General features: G+C 34.7%; 1 protein-coding gene across 2 annotated transcripts; it reads right to left on the bottom strand.

Moving 5' to 3' along the window:
* Positions 1-894: 894 nt before the first annotated feature.
* On the bottom strand, positions 895-2,756 carry LOC127118457 (LOB domain-containing protein 13). Of its 2 annotated transcripts, none has more exons than XM_051048664.1 (3): positions 2,486-2,756; positions 2,002-2,254; positions 895-1,543 (listed from the first exon to the last, which is right to left on the bottom strand). In XM_051048664.1, the coding sequence occupies exons 1-3, from the start codon at positions 2,497-2,499 to the stop codon at positions 1,103-1,105; spliced, it is 708 nt and encodes a 235-aa protein (XP_050904621.1). In that variant the 5' UTR covers positions 2,500-2,756; the 3' UTR covers positions 895-1,102. The 2 variants fall into 2 exon arrangements, with proteins under 2 accessions (XP_050904621.1, XP_050904620.1); XM_051048663.1 differs by having other exon boundaries at positions 2,002-2,258; positions 2,486-2,688.
* Positions 2,757-12,834: the final 10,078 nt, after the last annotated feature.

The raw sequence follows: 12,834 nt of genomic DNA, 5'->3' as shown, positions 1-12,834 counted from the left end.
AACACTATAAAAATCATTTTAAAAAAAAGACAAAACAAACGGGCCCATAAGAGTCCAGTGGAATCCAAACCCTTGATTTGGTAGGTAAGAGATAAATAAATGATGGTTTTGAATTTAAAAAAATGAAGAAAAAAAAGAATTGAATGTTATAGATTATGACACTCGAGAAAAACTGAGAAAATAAAAATGGAGAGATTCCTGTTCCATAGATAGACTATATCACAAGGGAACAGAAACTACATCTGCACGTCAAGGCAACCGTACCTTGTCTCCATAGCCCTTTACTTAAATGTTTTACATCCTTCAAATCTTCAGCTGACACAAACTCATGTGACTCTCATCACATATACTATATGTTTCAGTCAAATTCTCCCACGTGCAATGCTTAATTGTTCATCTTAATATTCATGTGATCTTCAGTGCCAATTTCTATTATTAAATCACACTTCCTCAGAGTATGCTTTTCACATGTATTCTTTATCATTCTACTACCTCCTCTTACAAATTTCTAGATTTTTTAGTTGACTTTTTGCTTTCATTATGTACAAATCTATCATGAAATTATTTAACTACAATTTAATAGTAACAAATTTAAAATTCTTGCTATAGTCTATCTTATACACCTTAAAATAATGTATTGTAATATAAAATTTAATATTTACATTCAATGTTAATAAACAGTAAAACTCTCTTTTAAAACAAGAACACATACATTTACATACAGTTTTAGGGTTAGATTTAAACCCACATTTTTTTCAATGTTTTTTCTTAGAAAAAGATTGTCATCATGATTTGAAATTTAACATCAAGACTTTGATGTCTCAACAACCGTAATTGAAAGTGTATTTGTAACATATTTGACTGAAATTTAAATATATATGAATAGAAAACATGCACAAAAGGAAAAAGTACTATAAATTATAAAAAGAGTAGAAAATATACTACTAAAAGCGTATGAATGTAGTGGGATTAATTTCTTTTCTTTTCCTACGCCATAACTTCTCAAAAGGACAAAGGAGAAGAAAAGAAAAATATAAACTACACTTGTAAGAAAATTAAGCATAATCATTCCTAAATAAAATGAATAAGTACTCAAATAGACCTAAACAAAGTAAGGAATATTTTCACTAGAGATAGATCCATGACTCATTGTTGATTTAGCTGGAGTGTAAACAGAAGAACCGGAAGACGAAGAAAACGACGAAAGGATAATCGATTGAGAAGCCGATGCCTTTTGCGGTGGAGGAAGAGCAGGAGATGGAGGAGCTAAAGTTGGAAGAACAAGAGGTTGAGAAAGATCTTGTTGTGAGTTTGCATTTGTAGGCATTGGTACTTGAGAGGAAATAAAGTTACTAGCAGCTTCTCTATATTTGTACTTTAGTATCTCAGTTCTAACTGCATGTAGTTCTGCTTGTAATGATTGAACTTGCTGTTGTAACGATGATATTGCACCCATGCATCCATATACAGGATCTCTTAACCTTAAATTTGCTTCATAAACCATACTATTTGCTGCATCTGCTCTTTGTCCTTCAGGTACCTCCTAAAAAAATAAATAGTTATTACTTATGAGAATTTTTTTATATGCAGACGAAGTGATAATAATCACTGATAACTCACACAAACAACAACAGTGAGTACTAGGGTTTAAGCCTTGGTAATGACGTTTAACCTAGCAATATCGGTATTTGGTAGTTAAGATAGCATTTGCGGATTTCTTATGAGATTAAGAAGCATAATTTTTCTTAGTGTGTCAACAAATCATATTTGACAGATCAATAAAATATTTGATTTTTATCCTAACTATTTCTATTTCTAATGTTACGAGTTTGAGTTAATGATAAATTGTTCTGAAAGACCTGAGTTTTAAACTTGACTGAAGGGTCGGGTTAGCAGACCCTTCAGCCAGAGAACTCGAGGGTTAAGAAGTATGTTATTATTTAGTCCTATTGAAGAAAATAAAAGTGACTAATTTTGAGATATGAATTTAGGAACAATTACCAATAGCAACTTTGAGACATTGCTAGCACCAAACACTTTATGAACAGCTGCAAATTTTTGAGGCTCATGAGGTGAAAAATAAGGAGAGAAAGGACATTCCTCAGCGCATCTTCTTCTCAAAAGCTTACATGCAGCACAAGGGGTTACTGTGTTTAAGGTTGTCCCAGAAGTTGGACCATAAAAATTCTTCCTTCCCATTTGAGAAGATGCTTCTCCCTCTGATGATAAGTTGATCTTTGCTATATCGTCTAGTCTTTCTTTGGCAAAAACAAAAAACAAAACAATATGTTAAATAGTATTCTTAACCAAATCCTTTGTCTCACAATCGTTTCTTCATTTTTTTTTCTATATAGAAGAAACGATTATGAGACAAGACAAGGATCATAGTGAAAAATCTTCTATATTTCATCTCATGAATATGAAAGTTTTTTTATATGTAAGATTGTAAAGGAAACTAAGATTATGTTTGTTTGCTAATGTTTACCTGTCTCTTGACATCCAAACATGCTTGTTGATTGTCTTGATCTAAGATGTTGTTGAGAATCAATGAGAAATGATTTGATTTAGATGCAGATGGAGAGACACACAAACAAGGTATGAAAGCAATGTAAAAGTGCTTATAAGGTAAGATTATAAGGAAAATTTGGTCAATGATCTATATAAGACACAAATGAAGGAGCTATTAAGAAATTATAGTCATTTTAGAGAGAGAAAGAGAGAGAAAACTCTCTTTGTCAATGAGTTGCACACGTGTTAGTCTTTATGGAAAAATGACAATTGACTTTAGAAAACAAACAAGAGACATCATTGTCAGATTATTTATTCACAAGTTTGGTTTTTCTGAGTATTATTTGAGAAAAAAATGCTATGGGCTACAAAGTGGTATATGCCTTGCATTTGTCTCAAATTTTCAAGTTGAGGATATATGTATGAGGGACCACTTAGATTTTGCAACTTTTAACACTCATTGATTAATTTCTTCTCCCTTAGTGGAAATAGTTTATAATTGAGGGGTTGATTAGAAATAAAGATAATTTCGTACACTATGAATGATAGTGAACTTCAATCGGCAGCTTTGTGTTATACACATACTTAAAATCACCTTACCTATTTCTTTCAAAATACCATGAACACATCCATCATTAAGTATCTTAGGAAAACATTTGTTAAAGATTCATCTCAATGTGTATCTAAAGACTTTGTTCTCTTATTATCTATTTAATTCTTTCATTGCTACCCTTTGCTCAAGAGGAGGTGAGTTTGTCCCACAAATTATCATATTTTTCTAATCAACTCAACACTAAATATTCAACACTTTAATCCACTGTTTAATAGATTAAGTTATTTTTTCAGTCACTAAATATTAAGAATATTATTCTCTGGAGAAAAATAAAATCCCTCTAAACATAATAAGTTTAAAATTGAGAGATAATAAAATGTTGGAAACAAGTGCGAATGGTTAAAGTCTTACGTTAAATATAAATGAATGAAATGTTGGATTTATAAGAGATATAATATATATACATGAAGCCTTAAGATTTTGTCTGAAGATGTATTATCTCCCTCTCTTGTAGTTCTAAACGTTGCACATGTGTTGTTGTTGTTTCCGTTTTTGACAAACTTCATAACAAGTGGTATCAAATAATACAAGGATAAATGATCGGTCACCATTTCCATTGAATTTCCGCCGCTAATCCGACATATTTTCATCACCTTGGTAAGATTTATGGTTGTTTTTAGTTGCATTTGAGTCAATAGGATGTTTTGTTGGTTTGGTATTGCATTGCATTCGATTACGAGTTTATGTCAAAAAGATCTCGTTTATGCTTCGTTTGGTAGTGTTATTGTTACAGGTTTAAAAGCAAGAATGGTGAAGTTCTGGACACTCTGAAGGACAAAAATATGCAAAAACAGCAGGTCAACACGGGCATCCGTGTGCCACAACACTGCCCGTGTTGTTGATCAAGCAGAGCAGAGAGGGAGCAGAAAACAGAGATCAACACGGCCACCCGTGTGCCACCACACGGCCGTGTTGATTAAAACAGTGTATTAACACGGGCACCCGTGTGTAGGGACACGACCCGTGTTGTTGCCACTGTAACTGATGATGAAAATAATTAATGCTGAAGAACAACACGGCCACCCGTGTGCCACCACACGGCCGTGTTGATTGAACGCAGCCTGGAAAACCTAATTTTTGCTGTGTGAACCGATTCTGCTCATTAAGGGTAGTTTGGACCTTTAGCTTGGAAGAGAGTGATCTGAAGCTATAAGAAGGCTTGGAAGAGAAAGAAGAGAGGACCTTTTGACGGACGAACGAACGCATTGCATTGGAGAAGATAGCGAATACGACGGATTCGAAGACGGCGAGATTCAAGGGTATCAACCATTGAAGATCAAACTCTCCTAATTCTTTGTAATGTCTAATCTTTACTTTATGAGTTCTTTAAGTACTATGAGAGGCTAAACCCCCTGATGCTAGGGGGGTGGTCCTGATGTTATCACATGTTAGGAATTTGAACCTATGATTTCTTGATTATTATGTTACGTATTTCAATTCAATTGTGTGATGTTTTTATGCTTTTGTATCAGAAAAATACAAATTGATCGATGACTTCCAATAACAGGATTGTGATTGGTAGGGTTTTCACACAATTGGGTTTATGAATGCATCATCTAGGACTAGTAACTTTCGTAAATCACCGTAAACCTTGATATTTTGTATGATTAAAACCAATGATTAATTGAATGGACATTTGAGTGAGAATTGGTAGTTTAATAGTTTCTTCCTTAAGGACTTAAGTAAGAACATACAAGAGGTTAGGTTATTGAATGTTTCATATGTATTAAAGAAATCGGGACTGAATTCATAACCGGTTAACTCAACCACTCACCCTAGCATCTTTTATCTTAATCAATTATTTCTACTATTTTTGTGTTTACGATTATAAATTCCAAAACAACCAAACCATTATCTTTTTGTTCTGATAGAATCAAATTAAAATAAGTAATTCCTACGCAATCCTTGAGATCGATACTTGGAATAAAACTCCTTATTACTACATCGGTAAAAATAGTACACTTGCTATTTTTCCGATCAATAAACAATACAAGTTGTGCACGACACACAAATACGAGTAGTGTACGATAGTTCTTGTTCGGGCTACAGGGTTGTATGGACTTATTCTTCTCAATAGAATAGTATAATGTAACACGCCAATTTTTACTATAATATTTTATTAATTATTATAATAAGTTTTATTTAATTTCATAATATCTATGAGTGATTAATTAATATTATGCGGATTAATGAATTGTTATATTTTTAATAATTAAATATGTAGAAGTATAGAATACTTATTTTAGTACTACCTCAGTTCCTTTATATAAGAGACAACTCATTTTTTTAGATTTATTGAATAATCAGTTTATTTGGTCGATTTATAGACTAGATACATTAATTATTCAATTAATCTAAAAAGTGAGTTGTGTCTTATATAAAGGAACAAATGTAGTATTAAATTAGAATTAAAATTAAAATTAAGGAGAATTGATAGAATTTATTTAATTAATTTAATAAATTAATTGGTAGAAATTGAGAGAATTTGTGAGTGGTAGTGAAATATAATTTTAAATAAAAATAAGTAAGTGAGTATAATTACGAGGAATTATAGAAATTAATGTGATTAATGAAATAAAAACAAATAAGGTTTTCTTTTGAAGTAGAAGGTAGAGTAGAAAAAAAAAGTACGTAGAAGTTTTTGGAAATAAGAAGTAAGAAGAGAGTGGAGGCTACCCTAAGTGAGCAAGTGAAGAAGAGAACCTCCATAGACAAAGTTCAAAGTTTTTTTGCAAATTCGAGATAAAAGGATAAAATTATTCAATATATGGGTTTTAAGCATGAGGTATAGTGGGGAGTCTTTATCCTCTTCCTATTTTTCTCTTTTATGTTTCCCTTATTGATGAATGAATTGAATCTTGAAGAATTTGTGCAAAACCTCTTTAGATTTTTGTTATTAATCATAATCTCTGTGCTCTGTTAATTGCTGAAATTATATGATTTGTTAAAATGTTATTATTGATGCCATATAGTTCTTTGTTGATATGAATGTTATAAATTAACATGATATGTGTTGAAATTTTGTGATTGATGAGTTCGGGTTGGTGATGAGCCAATGTTGTTGATGAGCAAATGTTGACTTATGAGTTTCAAACCGCCGTGATAATGAAAATATAAAAGTCTGAAACTGTTGTAGAGAGAAAATTCGCCAAACGTCGAAAAGTCAAAAAAAGTTAGGAAAAGTTGAAAAACAACCAAAACCAAATATCGAATAATCGCGATCAGAGCTGCGTGGCAGCCACAAAATTTTGACATATCTAATCGATTAACACTTTAGTCCAATCGATTATCTCAATTCAAACTTGAGTCACAAGCGATTAGGATGATGCCTTAAAGATTTGCAACAACTAGATAACTTTTCCTTCCTTTTTTTAAACTTATAATCAAATATATTTCAAACTTCTAATAGATTGTAAATATGTGTCAATCGATTAGATTATCATAAAATGCATTTATTTGAAATTTCTTTTTGATTCAACCTCTAGCCTATAAATAGAAATACATTCCCTCATTTCATTTCACCCAGAATCGTGTTTTGACACAAGTCTCTCTCCCCCTCACTCCCCCTAAACTTATTTTTTACTTTCTCTCACTAATATTTTATCCATTGTGCTTTTGTGAGAAAATTTCTTTTGTTAGTGAGAATATGATGTAATTCTGGATGGGTGGAATTGTAAAATTCACCAAGGGTTTGTTTTATACCTTGGTTGAATATTATCCAATTAGGGATTATTATTTGTGTTAGAAGCTAAATCCGTAAAAGCTTTGGTTTGGGGATTGTGTGATTCAGTCTCTTTAGGTTAGAGATTATCCTGTATTAAAATCTCTTTAGGTTCTTGATCAGCCTGGTATAAAATAAAGATTAGGTTAAAGCTTAGCCCGTGGTAAAAACTTGGATAAGGTTCGAGATTAGTCCAGTATTAAAATCTCATAGGTTATTTGTTAGCCCATGTAAAACCAAGATTTAAAGTTTGTATGCTAAGCGCATGATAAAAGCTTGCAAGGTTTAAGAAGCTTGAGGACTAAACACTCCAAGATTCTTATTTGTGGAGAGAAGACTAATCGCTTCAGTATACAGTGTGGAAAGAAGACTAACTGCTTCAATCTGTTGTTTGGAAGAGAAGACTGAAATCGTTATATTCTGAAGTCTTGTATTATTTGGTTTGAGGTCAACCATTTTTTCTTGTATTAGGGGGTTCGTGAGTCTTTCATACTAAAATCTCTCAATATTTATTGGATATTCTCAAGATCAATTTTTGGGGAGATGAGTATGTTATTTTCTTGTTTGACCAAACCTCTATACATCAAGTTGTTCATCTCTTTCCCTTAACTCTTTCTTTTTCTACTATTTATTTTCTACAATTTTTTTTTATTATGAATTATTTAAAATGTTTTTAAACTCTGATTTTACTTCCCAAAGTTTTTCAATATTATTTTTTTTGAACCACACAATTCACCCTCTCTTGTGTGTGAAGTCTCAAGTACAACAGTTTCATCTGCAAAAAGCCTGAAGAGGTATTTCCAAGGCTAGTAAGGATGTTTTATGTAAAACATCCACTTCAAAGTAGGGTTGATAACTTTGTTAAAGAGTTTGAACAACTTTGTGATATACCATATTATAGCTTTGTGTAGCACCTCAAATTTGCACCCTACCTTTTGTACATTCATTTCATATTAGGTCATTAACATAACATAGTCCATTGCATAACATTGCATTGTCCATTTGCCCAAGTGCAAGCTCAGCTGACCAATTGGGTCAAACTGATCAGGAGAATCAGTCAATCAAGCAAGCAAGTGCCATTTTCATTGAGACAAAGCCCTAGGGTTGATGTATCAAGCTTATATGGTCCAGGGATCATTTTGAAGTGATTTGGCCAAATATTGGATGCTCAGAAGTCAACAGTTCAGCTGGATTTCAGCTGGAACCATAGAAAGTCAACTGTGGTCAACTGTGGTCAACTGTGCCTGATTTTATGGATTGGAAGGTGTGAGATGGTTTGAAAGGCCTCATTCATGTCCATATAAGTCTCATTTGACATATCAAAGACCAAGGTTGAAGAATTGGAGGTCAGACAGAAAGTTGCCAAAAATAGCAGGTGACCTGTAATTTCAGCTGCCCAAAATGGAAACTTTTTCTCCTCAAAATACTTTCATCATACAAGCTTCAAATGGATTTTTGTCCAACATGAAAGTTGAAGATCTTGATCTCACCTTTCCAACAAGTCCAAGAACTTGAAATTCCCATGTGTGGTTAGCAAGATATGGCCCATTCAATTTCAAAAATGACCCGAAATCAAAGTGGCATAACTTCCACATGGAGTGTCCAAAATGGATGATCTTTTTATGAGCAAACTCCATTTGACATGTACTTTCATGGTGCATAATTGGAATTCATCAAAAGTGGTCAATACAAAAAGTCAATTTTCAAGTGTACAGTTAAAAATCCAGGGGCAAAATGGTCCAACTTGAGAAATAATGAGAATTTTTGAATGGGGATTTTTGTAACACCTCACAAATGATATTTGGAAGTGGTTTGAATGCTCATAACATGTCAAGGCCTCATGGTTTGAGAACTCACTTTTGAAATGGACTTGAAAATGCATAAAAGTGCCATGACATGTGGAAAATGAGAAATACATATCCAATCAACATGAAACAAGTGGCAACAGCTCATGACAGATGTTTAGGACATGTGTGAGCTGGCATTGAGCTGTCATGAGCTGGCATGTGAAGTTACCATTTTGCCCTTAGTTTGGAAAATGACATTTTGCTAAACACATTCCAATTTGTTAATTAAGGTGATTAAGGCTTGATTAAGCATGAGTATATATTCCTAATCCTAACTAACTTCTAAGAGAATTTCACAATCCCCAGAAATCACAAATTACAATCTCAAAATTCTCCAAAATCACCAAAATTCTTTAAGAACACAAAAAGCAAAAATCACAAAATCTCTTCCAATTCTTCATCAAACTCGAAAATTCTTTTTGGTTTGATCTTCATTCAACTTCTTCTTGGACTGTTTTCGGAAATCAACATCAAACTCCTCACCATTCGCAACTGTTCAAGCAAGGTGCATCCATGGCTTTTGAAGAATTCTTCTATTAGAAGCAATTTCCACTGAACCTGAGCATTTCATTCAACTTCTTGAAGCTTATTCTCCATCTGTTTCGAATCAAAACGCCTTGAAACCTCCAATTTCATCACTGCCTTCAAATCAAGGTTGGAATTCGAAATTCACCATTGCTTTAATTGTTATAGGCTTTTTGTAGCTTGTTTGATGTAGATTATCATGATGTAATTGGTTTGTGAATTGATGAAACATAGCTCGAGTTATCTTGATTTGAAGCTTTGATGTTAAAACCTAAAGTGTTCGATTCGTGAGATTTAGGAAGAATTAGTCAAAACCATTGGCATATTTGTAATCCTGACATTGAGACCTTTCCAACGAGTATTAGTTTGTAGATTTTGGTTAGGGTTTGATGTTCTTCATGTTCATACGAATCTGGAAAATTTCTGGAAAAAAGAGATGAAGAATCCCGTGTTTGATCCGCTGTAAGGCTTGGCTCGGTTCAAATTATGTTTAGCGCGCAAAACCAGCCAATCAGGAGAAGCCACCGAGAAAATGAAGCTGTGCGTTTTGAACCTGGGCGCGCATAATTACAATTTTGCCACTGTTATCATTTAATTAATAATAACATCTAAATAATTATTTAAAAAATTACCAAACATTAAAAAATTCATAGAAAATTATTGGAAAGTCAGAAAAATATGAGAGTTTTTTTGTTAGATCCCATTTTTCCTCTAGAATTTTATAGACATGGTTTTACAAGTTGTGCTTGGAGAAAAGTTGACTTGGCCTAGGGATGTTTGACTTGTGTGCATTTTTGACATGTTCTACCATTTCCTTTGTGAAATACTCATGCCTTAAAAGAAATGTCTGAAATTTTTTGAGCTTATTGTAGACATGTTGATGGTGATTTACATGTAAAGTTTGTGATTTTTGGATACCTGTGGAGTGAGATATGATTTTTTGAACTTAGGTGTGACAATTTGTGTCACACCTAACTAGGGCAACTTCATGAAATTATTTGCCTAGCCTATGCTTGTTAGAATGACTTGAAATTTTGCATGGATGTTTATGGATATGTTGAGATGCTATGTGAATTTTTCTGGATTTTTATATGGCATTTTCAATTTGATTGATATTTTTCATCTCTGTTGGTTCAATTGTGCAAGTTCATAGGACACATGTTTGTATTATCTTTGTGAAATACTCATATGGTTTTAGATGAATGTGAAATTTGGTATGCTGGTTGTAGACACATTGTAGGACATCCCTGTTTTGGTCCCATTCATTTCTTAATTGATTTCACTGATTTATGAATTTTTGAAGTGAATGCTTGTGTTGATGCTATGAATTGGCTTGAATAATTGTGTCTGGATTTCTTGATTTTCATTGACATAGTTCCTTTTGTCCAATTGAGCTGAAAATTGACATGCTATACCTTGAATATGTCCTGTTTAGATGTGATTTATTTGAGGATTTTTGGAATTGTTTTGGTATGCTTTTGATGGAATTCATTCTGTTTGGACTTTTGGTGTTGCCTTTGACCTAGTTTGACTTGTTTTGGTCATGAAATGAATATGGTAGATGATATAAGCATGGGATCAATTGCATTTGCTTTCTATTTGCAGTAATTTGATGTTGGTTGAGAATTGCTTGCTGTTTAGATTTTTTTTCTCACTTTTAGACCCTAGGCTTGGCCTAGTGGTCCAGTTTCTCACATTTGCTTGATTTTTCAGGATAAAAAGCACAATGCTTAAGGAGATTGAATCAAGTCAATAAAATTGAGATTGTTGAATGTTTTGAACTAACATGAATTTGTTTTGTAGGTTGTGAAGCTTGAGCTTGAACTTATAGCTTGCCTTTGTGTTGCTTGTTTGTATAGATTAACTGATTAACATTTGCTGTTTATTGTTGTCTGTCTGAGTACTGATGATACTTGATTGATTTCAGGTACATTTAGTCGCTTACAGTTCTTTAAGAACTTGCTTGCTGCTGCTTGGTTTTTAAACCACTTGAGGTAGGACTTCTATTCTTCATGTAGTCTGGAGACCCGGTCTGTTACTTGGCCGGGCAAATAACTGTCTGAAGTCCTCCTTAAGAGGCGATGTTTGTGATTGTTTAACTTTGTCCCCAAGCAGGTAAAGTCCTTGATTAAGGCAATTGGTGGATCATAGAGATATGCAATCTATCTCCCACTCTTCTGTTGAGTCGTCCCCCTGCTCACACGGCTGTGTGTTGATGCATTGGGACACAAACCCAAGATCTTGTGCTGTTGCACAATCGAGTCAGAGTCTTTGAGCGTAGAAGGGTCCCTCCATTCTGGACCCACGCTCCTTTGTCTGAAGCTCTCCCTGACCAGGGATAAGAGCTGTGAAGTCTAATCTTCACTCACCTTTCATCAGCTTCACCTTAGCCCCTCAATGGCAAGGTTAAGAGCTAACCTTACCCCGATACAGAGGCTTGTTTGTTGAGGTTGATATGACCCCTCGACTAAAGCCTAGCCCTGATGTTTGAGCCCCTTGTTGGTGTGTTTATTTCATGCTGTATATGTTTGTGTGGTGTGATTGTATCCCCTAGGTTTGCTAGACTCCGCGTAGTCTCGTTTGCATGTCAATTAAGGTAGCACGGTTCCTTCGTATAGGACTTCCTTTCTTGCTTGAGCTTTCCTAAAACACAAACAAGCATTATCCCCTCTTAAGGATACGTCCACTCCTTCTACTACAGGTGAGTAAGTCTCCAAAGGTCGAGCATCCGGTAGATTGCGTAGTGACGTTATCCACTTAAAAAACGCAAACCAACAGGAATAGTTTAGCCGAACTACGGCAACTCTGATTCTCATGTTCAGGTGAGATACGTAGGCACGAGATGCGATGTCTTGTCGAGTTTGACTAACAACTAACACTAATTCTTTTCTCTCGCCCTCGTTGCGATTGAGACCTCCCCTTTCTCTTGCCCTAGTTGCAATCGAGACCCTGCTTCTTCCTGTGTCTTGTTGTGTGCTTGGAAGCTGATGTAAGTCCATCGAGTGGCATTCGGGTTCCAGTGTGTGTGTTTTGGTTCGGATGCTGATGTAAGTCCAATGATTGGCATTCGGGCTCCGCGTTTGCCTTCGCCTGTGTTTGTCTGTGTGCGTGTTAGCCGAGCTACGGATGCTCTGATTCTTCTTCGTCCGAGAAGATACGTATGCATAGGATGCGATATCCTAGCGAGCATGTGTTGTTTCCCCAGTCCGAACTACTTAGACTCTGATGTCTATGCTTGATAGACTAAGTAGGCCCAGGATGCGATATCCTGCCGAGTCAGTCATGTTTGTTTTCTTGTGTCTCTTTCAGCCTGTGTAGATGTTTATTTGAGCAGTGTTTTAGCAACCATTTTCCTTCCTATTGTGCGTGGATCCCGTCGAGTACGACGGATGCGTAGGGGTGCTAATACCTTCCCTTCGCATAACCGACTCCCGATCCCATTCTCTTTGGTCGCGAGACCATGCTTTTTCCAGGTTTACTTCGAGCGTTTCCTTTCCCTCTTTTGGGATAAATAACGCACGGTGGCGGCTCTGTTGTTCTTGTTTTCCCGCCGGTTTTTTCGCGTAATGCGACACTTTGTCTACTCTTATGATGATCCGAGTGATTTAGACAACTTCAAC

Source organism: Lathyrus oleraceus, chromosome 2 (genome assembly GCF_024323335.1).
Source record: "Lathyrus oleraceus cultivar Zhongwan6 chromosome 2, CAAS_Psat_ZW6_1.0, whole genome shotgun sequence".
Lineage (NCBI taxonomy): Eukaryota > Viridiplantae > Streptophyta > Magnoliopsida > Fabales > Fabaceae > Lathyrus > Lathyrus oleraceus.
The sequence above is the reverse complement of the archived record's forward strand: the minus strand, read 5'-3'. Positions and strand labels throughout refer to the sequence as shown.